Genomic DNA, 13,089 nt, shown 5'->3' on the forward strand with positions numbered 1-13,089 from the left:
GAATCTTTGAATTTAAGACTTTTAAGTGAAACATGAATACAGGAAAGAAGGAGGAGGACTACACATCAGCTGCTCTGCACATCAAACCAAGAGGACCAGTTTTTACTGAGGAGATGAAACCCAGACAGGAGTATGGTCGTCAAAATGTTCAAGACTTTGATTCTTTCCACGCCCAATGTTTTTAATATGATACAATCTTTGTTATCTTTAGAGTACAGAAGATTGAAATAACTACAGATCTCCAGAAATATTTTTAAAAAGCTGCCAGAGAGAGAGGGGGGGGAGAGAGAGAGAGAGAGAGAAAGAGGCAGAGAGAGAGGGGGAGAGGGAGAGAGAGAGAGAGAGAGAAAGAGGCAGAGAGAAAGGGGGGAGAGAGAGGGAGAGAGAGAGAGAGAGAGAGGGGGAGAGAGGGAGAGAGAGAGAAATAGAGAGGGGGGAGAGAGAGAGTGAGAGAGGGACAGAGAGAGAGAGAAAGGGGGGAGAGAGAGGGAGAGAGACAGAGAGAGAGAGGGGGGAGAGAGAGAGAGGGAGAGAGAGAGCAAGAGAGAGTGGGGGGGAGAGACAGAGAGAGTGAGAGAGAGACAGAGAGAGGGAGAGAGAGAGGGAGAGAGAGAGAGAGAGGGAGAGAGAGAGATAGAGCGAGCACTGTCTAAATTGCACTAACACAATGTCAACATTTCGGCACAGAAACATTGTCAACACCTTTGTGCGATTTAGGAAGCGTGCAGGAGTTTGTCTGCACTCTTTGGTGATTCAAAACAAGAAATGACACAATATATTTACACAATACCGAAAGACTGGGATTTATATTTTCGTTGCCGTGGTAGCGGTATATTTAATGACTCCTATTGACTTTAATAAATCTAATCCGACTGACAGGAGGTGTGTGAACAGAAACCCTTACGCTATTTGGAATCGTCCTTTATTTTGGATAATACCAATAAGCAGTCACTTGAAATCTTTTGTATTTGTATTTACATACTTCACATTTTTTACACAGGGTTTATGCTTGAACACAATAAAGCATATTTTGTATGGTAACCATGCAAATGAGAGGAGAGAAGGTACCAATCACTGAGCTCCTCACACAGTCGCCAAGGAAGCAACACATTCTAATCTTGCATGTCACAATGTCAACCTCCAGTTCTGTTTGTAGCAGACGCGCTGCTGTGATATTCTTTACAAAATATGCAGTATATACAGTGGCATTTACATGGCAACTCTTAAAAAAAAAAAAAAAAAAAGGACAAAAAAGAATAAAGGAAAAAACAACAACAATCAGTTTCAGTGCAAAAATGCTGCTGAAAGTGGAGCACGGACTCCAAACACAAAGAGAATAGAAACAGTCTCGTTATAAAACGTTTGTCATCAGGAGTCACGTGCAGGTTTTAGGTAAGCGGCGGCCTGCAGAGAGGCTGCAAAGGAACCAATTCATTATTATTGCTGTGCTTTGTGGATAAACTGTATGTGGGTTATGAGATTCTAAAGCTTCATTTCACCCTGAGGAACAAAAAGAAAGAATAATTAGACTGCGAGTCATTGAACTGTTAAATATATAGCATGTGTAAATAATCACTAATAACGTCATTCCAGAAGTTCTCTTGTATGAATGAAGTAGTTTGAGAGAGTTGTAAGACGTAACTGTGGTTAAAATCACATAAATAAAGTACTTCACTCTAAAAACGGAGGATTTGAAGTGAGACGAGGAAGGCGGCACGTTTGACCTGATACCACCTTCTTCACATCTGAGCCGTGGTTGCTATGAACAAGTACAGGTGAGCTATCCGGAGATTAATGGATAAAAGCTGTGAACGAGTTAAGGCCTGAGGACCATCTTTAGACCCCCATCTCCAACTGGTATAAACATGTCAGATGATTTCTTTTTAAATAATGTTCCCGGACTGTTTACCGTGCTCACACTCCCATCGCTGTGTGTTTTGCTTGCATTCACACCAGACGTATCCAAACAACATGAGAGGTGACTATTTTCTGTTTGACTTATGACGCAAACCCTGAATTAGGATTGCTTCATGCACGGGTCACTCTTAAGAACTCTGAGCCTTTACTGATCACCTGCACAGTCTTGCCAAATAAAGAACAACCACCTTCACTGAGCCGCCCCATATCTGCATAAATGTGTGTTTTGTGACATAAAAATAATAAATTCATTTCAAGATTGCTGCCCTCCCTTTTTCACATTCACATCTGAAACCAGGAAGTGAAGATTCCAAGTACAATCTGAGGGTCACCTTCTTATCCGTCTCGTCATAGTTAAATCGCGTTTACTGGCTGGGACAGTCATGTCTCGTTTAGGTTGTTTCAAACGTACAATGTGAGGCAGGAAAAAAACAACAGAGAGAGAAACCACCGCGGGGTTCAACAAAACTTCACTCTTTCATGAACATCAGTCTTTCGAGACGTCATCATCCATTCATCTCTTCTTCCATCCATCCATCCATCCATGGCCTCAGCATCCCTTCATTTCTGCACACGTGAACACAGAAACAGCTCGAGTACGGGGACAATGAGTGCCAGTTCATCTTTGTCAGGTCACATTTTAAACCCATATGTCTGAAGAGAGATGCTGGAAGAAACAGTGAGATGTTTTCATGCCAGTTACCACCTAGGTTTTTTTTATTTTTTTAAATATTTATTTTTGTGCCTTTAATGGATAGATAGGACAGTGGATAGAGTCGAAAATCAGGGAGAGAGAGAGTGGGGAACGACATGCGGGAAGGAAGCCACAGTTGGGATGTGAAACCGGGCCACCCGCTTGAGACGACAGCCTCCATACATGGGGCGCGCGCACTAACCATTGCGCCACCAGCGCCCCACCTGAAAAGGTTTTTGTAAGGGCGCTGTCTCACGCATAGCTTCACCCCTAAAGTCCAGTTCATTTGACCATTGCCAAGCACAGCACGGTACAGATTGACGGTGTGACCGCGCCCTAAGTTTCTGATTATGCCGAGGTCAGACACCATATAAGAATGTTTACAGTCCGAACCAGCAGCTGTACGGTTGTTGGACCCGTCAGCCCAGAAAATGGATCATTTTATCCCGTGTAATATGTCATAATGAACAACAAACAAGGCCACATCTGGGACGCCTCACGACCTCCTCACAGAAAGTCTGACATGTTTGATTCCATCACATCAGTGCTATGACCAATGAGAGCTCAGAGCGCTCTGCACGTGCAAGAGTCATGAGCATAAACAAACAAAATGGAGAACAAAAGAAGAGCTAAAGTGTCACTCATACTGCTGAGTTAATTTAAGAGTATCATAAAGAACGTGGACACAAAGGCATGTAGTCGTTTTTCTTAAAAGGCCACTGTTCAATCAAGAGCCTGTTTGAAATTGTGATTTTACAGCGTTCTTTAATGGGTTTGACTGCTCTCTTCTAAAAGAGATTTTAGTCTCAATGGGACTTCCTGATCAAATAAAATGAAATTAATTGAGGGCCAGCTGTCACGTTTCAATTTAAGTGAAATGTATCTCAGGATATGTTGAGCCACGAGGGGATGGTGTCACCGGATGGCGGATACATTTGAAGGAGCCTTCAAAGTGTGAGAGCCTTCGATACATCGCTGTGATGTAATCAGTCTTCAAATGCCCCCCCCCACGAATAATGCAGCCCCTGAATTAGGACACAGCTATAAAGTTCTTTTGACTGAACAACTAAGTGTTGTAGTAAGGTTGACCTTTGACCTCATTGTCCCAGTACTTGCGAGTGTCTCTTCCTGCAGGTTCAATGATTACACTCTCACAGATGTACAAAACATAGTTTGTCTTATCATCGCCATTAAAAATACTTTACAAACATTTTACTGTTCAATCCTGTGAAAGTGTGTGTATGGACGTTTGTGTGTGTGTGTGTGTGTGTGTTTGTTATTTACACGGAGTATTCAGTCAGGTATAACAGTAAGGAGAGGATAGGACTTCCTGTGTGTGTGTGTGTGTGTGTGTGTGTGTGTGTGTGTGTGTGTTCCCTGCATGCTTTGTACATCGTGTGTATTGCTGTGCCTTTATGTGATGTGTGCATGTCCCTTTTGTCTGTGTGTGTAAATTCCCTGTGTGATTCTTTTATCTGTCACTGTTACGTCGCGTGTCATCATTTTACAAGGTGTGTTACCTTTGGGAGAGTCTTGGCAGTTCAGTGTGTGCATGTGACTGCATGCCTGTTCCCATCTTTATTTCTTTGAGACCCGTGTGAACGTCACTCCTGTCTGTGTGTGTGTGTGTGTGTGTGTGTGTGTGTGTGTGTGTGTGTGTGTGTGTGTGTGTGTGTGTGTGTGTGTGTTTAGGAGGACATGCCGTTGACCAGGCTCCTCAGCTGTTTGACCACAGTCTCTATCAGCTTCTGCTTGTCTCTGTCGTTCTTCCTGAACTGAGAGAAGATGTTGTTCTTCTTACTCGTGTCCTTCATCCTGGAGAGACAAACACACACACATCAACGTTACACAAACACTCAGGGATCAAGCCGACTTTACTGTTCAGGTTGAATATGTCATCATCATCTTTTCAGCCACATTAGACACTGATACGTCAGAATTTAGTTTGAAGTGGAGGGATTTCAGACTTTTCTTCTGTAGATGGGAACTAATGAGCACATTCACGCCGAGTTCAAAACGAAAAAAAAAAACAAAAACATGAAAAATGTTAACTTCCTGTTACTCCTGTCAGTTTTACAGCGGGGCCATTTGAGTTTCCTTTCTCCTTTCCAGATACCACCCAGACTTTTACAAAGCGAATATATATTTTAGCATGAATTTAGAAGAATAAAAAAAAAAAAACAATTTGCTGATCTTGAACTCTTAAAAAAAGTGAACACCAAATATGTAAAAGCAACTCGACTCGAGATCATTTTAGAATCATTGTTGTTCTCACACATGCACAAAACTGCAATAAAAAAAATAAAAATAACGGCAGAAAAATCCAAAAATCTCCACATGTTGAACTTCACATAGCATTGATTAAAAGGCAAAAGTGATCTTCAGAGCATTAGACTTTATTTTATCCTGCAGAAACTCCCAAACTGACCGGGCAAGCCTTCTGCTAGCAAAATTGTCCATGAATGAATCACCTGTTAATTAATATGGCTTTATCAGTAAAGACTATACACAGATCAGAGCATGCATTACAGAAGCCAAAGAGAAGCAGAGAGGAAGCTGCACCTACCCTCTGTAGACTCTGAACAGCAGCAGAAAAACAGCAGAGAAAAGATTTAGAGGAAGAGAAGAGATGAAACACAACAAGAGGAAGAAGCAGACACAGCTGCCATATCAATGTCTTAAGTTATCATGAGCTGTAATAACTCATGTTCAGATGTTTATTAAGTGTTACGAAAGTTGTAAAAATTTCCATAAATGCTTCATACAATGTTCATTCATGGAAAGGCTGATATTTCCCTTCATCCCTGCGGCAAGCTGTCAGAGTTAGACTGTTTTCACTGTTTAAATGCACAATTTTCACTCACAATTTTCACTCACAATTTTCACTCAGTGCATTTAAAGACAATATGTGTTACATTTTGAAACTCTACTGCTTTTGAATTTATGTTTTTATTTATTTTAAGTTCAGATGTTGTAATGGTTTCCCTCTAAACGCTATCCTCGCTCTGAGATCGGCCCTGCTTGCACTTAAATGTTCTCGGCTGGTGCTCAAACTCATTCCTTAAATTCAGATATTGTAACCTCTCAGCCTTTTACCAAAAACTCAGGCTGATAACGTCAGGTTGAGAAATAATAATAATAATGATAGGTTATTTTCAGGACTTTTGCGCATAGTCCCTGCTCTCACTTAAATGCCTAGATGCAGATAATGTTGTCTGCACATATTTCCAAAACTCAAATTCAACCTTTTCCCACCAACTCAGGTTGATTCAGTTAGCTGGAAGTGTCTGATACAGTGTGAGAACAAGCAAAGCAAATGTTAGCACAATAGGGGACAATCTGAGTGTGAGGGCCAGTTTCTGAAAGCTTCATTAAAAAATCACTGTCACGCTCTAAAAGTGTTGGAGTCAAACAAACACAGCACAACAACTGTTATATGGAACAGTATGTCTTATGTTTGTGACAATTAAGCCTGCATTTTCTAATGGCCATTAGCAGACCCACACCCTGGCCTTTAGAAAGTCATGCTGACATATTGTTTTCACTCTCCCAGCAGGGTGAAAGTTAGAAATGCACTCACTTCTCCAGCAGAGCCAGGGCTGTAGCCGGGTTCACTCTCAGGTATTTGGAGGTTGGCTGGCCGTAGTCCGCCAGGTAAGTCGACCAATCCCACACCATGAACAGGTCAAGGAGCTGCAACACACACAAAGACATATTGGCACCTTACACCTTTACAAAAAGTGCAAAATGTTCTTTGCATTGCCTTAAATCTGACAAACGTTTACATTGTTACTCTCCATTTCATATTTGATATGACAGAAATGTTTCTTTTGAATCACATATTGTGACATATGGCTGCGGTTCAGTGGGTTGTCTCTGAACTGGAGATTAGAGGTTTGATCCCCAGCTCCTACAGCAACATGTCCGATGTGTCCTTGGGCAATGCCCTTAACCCCAAGTTGCTCCTGCCTCATCTGCGGTGTATGAATGTGTATGAATAGATGAGTTAATACCGATGGTCACTTTACATAGCAGCATCTACCTTCAGAGTGTGAATGTGTAGGTGTGACATGCGGTGTAAAAAAACGTTGAGTAGTCAGAAGACTAGAAAAGCGCTATACAAGCTCAAGTGCATTTACATATTAATATATTTGTTAAAAAGACAGACATTGGAAGAACCAAAAGTACTTGACATGTATATCCTCTGACCGCTGCATGACTGGTTTGTGATGTGTGAAACTTTATCTATATCACCATTATGTTCTTCTCTGCTCTTTTGTTTGACACTGAATATGTCCAAATACATGTAGAATTACATGAAGGCAGAAATCTGTCAATATGGTGTTAGACTGTTGCGGCGTCTGTCGTTTTTTCGCTGCATCCTTTTACATCATGTCTTGCCTCCTGAGACTCCCTATCCATCCTCAGGCTGTGAGGGTCGTGTCCCGAGGATTTTCAAGAATTTTTCAGGAGTGCATGTGTGAAATCAGCTAAGGTCACATAATGAGATGATGGCAGACATTTGTGCATGTTGGGTCACTGTTAATCTAAGAGGCAGAGACGACAGAAGAGAGAGATTTACAAAGAGAATAAGGGAGACGGGGAGGGGGCTCTGCGTGTTGAGTTTTAAGTGTGAACAGGAACATTAAAATGACCCCGCTACGACCCCCGGTTAACCTGATGGAGATGACCCCCCTACCCCACCCACACACACAGTGTATGCTAATGTCATAGGGTGAAACAGCTGGGTGTTTGGGTCATGTTGAAAGAGCAGTGAAAGAACAGCTTAGTGATAATAGCATTATTCAGCTGACTGAGACTCCGACACACAGAGAGGCTTAAAGCCATTATTCTCACCTGGAGCTAAGTGATGAGCCACATCTTACCCTCACACCCACTGAACTCTCAACCACTCACAACACTCCACAGGATTTCATCCATTACAGGGAAAAGTCAAGGATCTACATTTTTTAAATGTTTCCCATGGTTTGATTACTAACATTGTCAAAGCTGTGTGCACGCAAGTTCCCCTGTGCAGTTTGGGACATTTTTGATCTCCTGTGTGCACTGGCTGCTCCTGCAGGGCATTTTGTCTGAGATAAACAACAGATGGAGAGCGTCAGTTTAGCGAATGTATCTTCAGTTTTTGGATTTAACACAGCGATGTGATACATCAACAGCTACAGACTACATCAGGGAGCACAGGCACACGTTCAGCTCACCCCGAAAACTTCAGGAGTTTTATGCAAGCGTGAAAGCACTTTTAGATTCCTGCAAAAGTCCTGAAGTTTTCGGGGTGAGCTGCATGTCTGTACAAAAACAGTTTTTCACAAAGGCAGAGCTGATGTGAGAACGCATCAGGATATAATCAGGAGAATTCAGCTCCAAACAGGTGGGGTTGTAACGTTTATTCCCTGTGATTGGTGCCCGACCATACACAGTCTGCACACAGCTGCTACTATCTCGGTGCACGGAATTAAACTGATGCATTATGTTTTTTGTTCTCCTGTAGGTTCTTCTTCACTCTTTTGCTGATATTATGATTCTGTTGAAGTAATAGCAATATATTCTCATAGCTGACTCTGTTGCTTGGGCGGCCACTCTTGCATCGCTCTTTTTATTTCACATCTTGCCTCAGGGGAACCCAATCTGTGAAGTGCATGTGTGAACTACCAGATCAGGAGATTTGGACATTTTTAGGAGTGCATATGTGAAAGCACTATTAGTAACTTTCTGCAATGAGCTCTGGATAGATTTTGAGATAATGGGATTGCTGAAACAATGGGCTCTTGCTTTTCAAGAGGTGAAATCATGCGTCTCAGCGGAAGCCTAAATACAGAACATGTTATATTTTTAAATCCTAATATATTGGGATACTACAATTCAGAGTCACTTCCCAGCTCTCTACAATGTCTTTTCTAAGAGATTTGTGTAAACAATTGTTTTAGAGGACGTGCAGGCGACCAATAGTTTCAGATGCAGCATGTCTTGCTAGAGGATCACAAGGAGCTCTTTTCTGGGCTCCGGTAAACCGCAGGTCACACCCATTCACACACTGATGGTAGAGGCTGCCATGTAAAGAGACCATCAGAAGTAACTAATCCATTCATACACATTAATACACCTCAGATGAAGCAGGGGACATGTGGCTGCAGGAGCTGGGGATCAAACCCCCGACCTTCTGGTTGAGAGACGACCGACTCTACCAACTGAGCCACAGCCGCTCTGCTCATGTCATGTCTTGAATACAGAAATCCCAAATATTAAAAATGCATTCATATTTCATTTTTTAAACATGCACTCTTCATTTTGAGAAAATTTCTGAACATAGTTCTGATTACAAGATCCTGATTGACTGACTTCTATGCAGAATCTCGAGCTTTGAGTGAAGTCCTAGCTGCATGTAAAGCCCCCGTCCCACATGTTGGCTTCATAGGTCTCAAAGCTCCTGAGAGACCTGTCACCCATACACGTGGTCACATGGACTCGAAAGCGGCCGATGTATTCAATTCAATTCAATTCAAAAAACTTTATTTGTCCCCGGGGGGAAATTCAAAGGCACACAGAGCAGTAAAATAACAACAGTGCAGGTAGACGAAACATTTTAACCTAAATATAAAGTGTCAATTTAAATACAACTTAAAGCTTAACTTAACTTAAAATACAAAATATAAAAAGAGTAGATATAAGTGGACAGTGATCGGACTAACAGATGTAAACAGAACTATGTGCAGTAAAAAGATGTAAACAGAACTATGTGCAGTAAAGCGAGGTAGTTGCTCTCTAAATCTGATCTAATCACTCGACAATAACAATGCAGACAGTCTGTCCTGAAGATCTGATGTTAGAAACAGATCTGATTTGCCTGCAGTCTAAACAAAGACAAGGAGACAGTCTGTCTCGTCTCTAATAGGCCTCAACTGAGTTCAAATGAGCACAATATTACACTCAGTCTGATGGTTATTTGTTCGATTATGTCTTTTGGCACGTGTCAGACTTCTTTTGAGAGATGAAATTTAATTTTTTTTAATTAATTTTTAAAAACACAAACACTTTATTGTCCATCCTCAAAAGCTGTTTTTACATGATATGCACTCCTGAAAATGTCAGCTTTTGAGTACATGGATTCACATTACCAGCGTGTTGCAGTTTCAGAACACATGAGTCAGATATGCCTTAAAATGTTTCTATAGTGGCTACACTTGTAGAGTAAGTACACAATGAAGTTGCGAGAAGACGGCGAGCTCCTTCTAATTTCAGAAAGTTAAAGGGGGTCCCTAAGCCTGATGTGAAACCTTCTTAGTCAAGGTTTGTTTAAAGTAAGTGCATTAGCATTACCTCTGTTTCCGAGCATAGCACACAAATCAAGCCTCCTGCTACCCCGGTGTTTCTTTGAAAACTCATTATATGCCCTTAGATATGTTTGACTTTCAATCACTCTAAATGGTTACAGGATAACGATCTAAAAAGCACATATAGTTTAGAAATCAGCCGCCATAAGATAAAGGGAAAGTTCAGGATGACCTCTGAGTAACCTCAGCCTGTGGATGACTCCTTTTACCTAAGGCTAGGATTAACATGTCAACCAAGCAGCCTGTATTAAAAGGTGTGTGATGATCTGCACTGCAGGAAAATTAGCTCTACGGCAAATAAGGAATCCGGTAAGGCTGAGAGGGTCAGGTCCTTTGAGGGGTTAGCAAGTATGTTCTCTCTACGATGAAAAATTAATCTTTAATATCTACACTTATATTTAAGAGTGAAGTAGCCCTTTAATCTCCCACTAGTTTTGTGGACTTTATATGAATTATGATGAAATTAAAGTCCTAATAATCTTGCAAATGTGGACGCCCTGTGCACAGCACTGTCAGTCCTTATATCTTGGTGCAAGTGATGGCAAGAAACATCGTCTTGATAGCAAATGAGAAGATTCACCGAACACAAGAAGGCTGAATTATTCAAACTAACAACACGTATGACAAACCTGTTGAAGCCGTGTGGGCGAAATGCGCACGCACGCTCAATTTAAAGACATAACCAAATAAAAAGAGCAACATTGAAATAAAAAAAAAGGTACAGGTGCAGGCTGTTGCAACACAACTCAAATCGCTGATATAACTGAAGTCCCGCCTCTTACAAGGGGAATATCCAATCATAGTTTGGGATGTGGCCAATCAGTGGCTAACCCTGGTCCCCCAAGTTTCGGCTATGGTGAACTCTATGATATCCTGTTAACAAGACATTAGGCGGATGTTCTTTGCTCTCTATGTAAAATAAAAAAGGATGAAAGTTTTCCATTGTAATTAATTAAAAAAACTAAGGGTGTGCTTTCCTGATAACTCGTACTAAGTAACATCTGCCCTTTCAGACGACATTTTAAAAAGTACTAAGATAGTACGATAGGAAACAATACACTTTTTTTCCCCTAGGGAAGTTGTCTTGGGGAAATTTGAGGTCCAAGACAACTTTCCCCAAAGTGAGAAAAAAGTGTACCATATCGTATCGTATTGTATCCAATCATACTTTTCCAAACAAACAATTCTGGGCATGAAAATAAACAGATTTATACATCATTCAGCATTTTTGACGTATTGTTTTTTTTTAAAAATTAATTGAAGTACAAACAGATAACAGGATCAGCCAAGGAAGATAGGATTCTGATGGCTAATTTGAATTATAAAAACATACATTTGTAATACTTTAGATCAATTAAAAAGGGGTTTTCAGTTGGACACACGGAGTCAGAACTTCTTAATTGCTGGCTTTAGTCCAGGACAAAAAGCAGATCACTTGGGCGCCGCGCCAACATCCTATTAACTGAGAGTGTTTCACCTGTGTACCTTCAATACATGTCCCTAACTTTGCATTCCCATATCTTTTTTATGATTTAAAACCAGAGCAGGGACAAAAAAATGCACAACTAAGCTACTTTGGGAGGATCCTTTTGTTTAAAAAAAACTGATTCAGTTCAATGTAAATTCCTGACCTCTGTAAAAATCTTCACATTTATTCTTTCAACAAGTTCCCTAAGTATGAGTGTGACCTGGACTGGAGGGCAGAGCCAAGCCTCCCTCAGGCTCAGATTAACAGGTCAACACAGAAACAAGTTAATGAGACCCAGCAACACTTTACATACCACTGCTGTTTACTACAGAAAAGGGGGCAGACGGTGGGTGCTGTTGTTGAAAAAGGTATTTTTCTTAAGCTGGTGAACTACAGGACAAGTGAAAGTTGAAAAGGTCACACAAGAGAAGCCTGGGAAATAAAATACTGTTGGACGCAGAGTGCTGAGATGTGGGTCTGCAGAAAAGTTTGAGGGAAATATTTAAGATACAGAAACTAGTTTGTAAGTTTTAAATGTTCACATAAATTATGGGCCTCTTCCTTTCTTTTAAGATTTATTTGTGGACTTTATTTTGATAGGATAGTGGAGACAGAGAGTGGGGAACAACATGCGGGAAAGGAGCCACAGGTCGGACTTGAACCCGGGCCCACCGCTTGGAAGACTGCCTCCGTATATATTGCACGACCTAACAGCGAGGCCATCTGCACCCCCGGCCACCTTTCTGACATCTTTTTACCATCTTTATGTGCTGGTACAATGGATCAGCTCTAAGGAAGAGTGATTCTTGGGTCGCTGGTGGCGCAGTGGGTAGTGCGCGACCCATGTACGGAGGCTGTAGTCGTCCAAGCGGGCGGCCCAGGTTTGAATCCAACCTGTGGCTCCTTTCCCGCATGTCAATCCCCACTCTCTCTCTCTCCCTGATTTCCATCTCTATCCACTGTCCTATCTCTCCAATAATAAAATTAAATCTTTAAAAAAAGATAAGAAGAGTGATTCTTTTGTTCAAGGAGCCTTTAATTATTGATTACTGGTCGGGAAAAGTGAGAGCCGATCAAAACTGGTCACTGGAGGCAGATTTGGAGATAAATGATCTGTCCAGGTCAAAACAGCTGTGCTTCGAGCTGTTGGTCAAATCAGCCATGTTGTCAATAATACCAAGGGTAAACTGCCTGTGTGTTTGTGTACACAGGTGAGTTCATGTCTTCTACGCTGTGCAGTTAGAAAGTTTACCTGTCGTAGGTCGATGAAGGCCAGCTGGAGCGTGTCTCCTTGAAAGCCAGGGACCGGCTCAGAACTGGCAAACACTAACAAGAAGCAAAAACACCATATCCAATTTTACAAGACTCACTCATGTAAAGCGACACATGTGATGAACAAATCACTGATTTCATCAAATGACATTTTTGTACTCACGTTCACATTGAATGACATCGAGGTTGAATTGCTGAATGGCCCCCATGCTGATCTGTTTGAGTTCTGTGTCCAGCAGCATCTGCATCAGTGATGTGGAAAGATGCTTGCAGGCTGACATACAAGCTGTCTGGGCCACTTTACCCTGCAGAGCGAAGGACAGCGAGAAGGAGAAGGAAGAACAGGAGAGGTGACAGAGGTGAGGAGGATGAAAATGAGGAAGGAC

At 41.6% G+C, this 13,089-nt stretch overlaps 1 protein-coding gene and 1 long non-coding RNA gene across 8 annotated transcripts in view; both read right to left on the minus strand.

The window, feature by feature from the left end:
• Positions 1-905: 905 nt before the first annotated feature.
• Positions 906-3,414, minus strand: LOC132955366 (uncharacterized). The gene is made up of 2 exons (XR_009665924.1): positions 2,836-3,414; positions 906-2,623 (listed from the first exon to the last, which is right to left on the minus strand). It is a non-coding gene; the product is annotated as an uncharacterized LOC132955366 (long non-coding RNA).
• A 430-nt stretch (positions 3,415-3,844) lies between these two features.
• Positions 3,845-13,089, minus strand: part of exoc6 (exocyst complex component 6) — a 45,577-nt gene continuing 36,332 nt past the window's right edge. For all 7 annotated transcript variants that reach the window (XM_061028178.1, XM_061028177.1, XM_061028180.1 and 4 more), the window contains 4 exons: positions 12,867-13,008; positions 12,684-12,757; positions 6,192-6,304; positions 3,845-4,426 (listed from right to left, as the gene is read on the minus strand). In XM_061028178.1, the coding sequence (XP_060884161.1) occupies positions 4,300-4,426; positions 6,192-6,304; positions 12,684-12,757; positions 12,867-13,008 (456 nt within the window). In that variant the 3' untranslated portion in view covers positions 3,845-4,299. The remainder of the gene's footprint in view (positions 4,427-6,191; positions 6,305-12,683; positions 12,758-12,866; positions 13,009-13,089) is intronic.

Source organism: Labrus mixtus, chromosome 21 (genome assembly GCF_963584025.1).
Source record: "Labrus mixtus chromosome 21, fLabMix1.1, whole genome shotgun sequence".
NCBI lineage: Eukaryota > Metazoa > Chordata > Actinopteri > Labriformes > Labridae > Labrus > Labrus mixtus.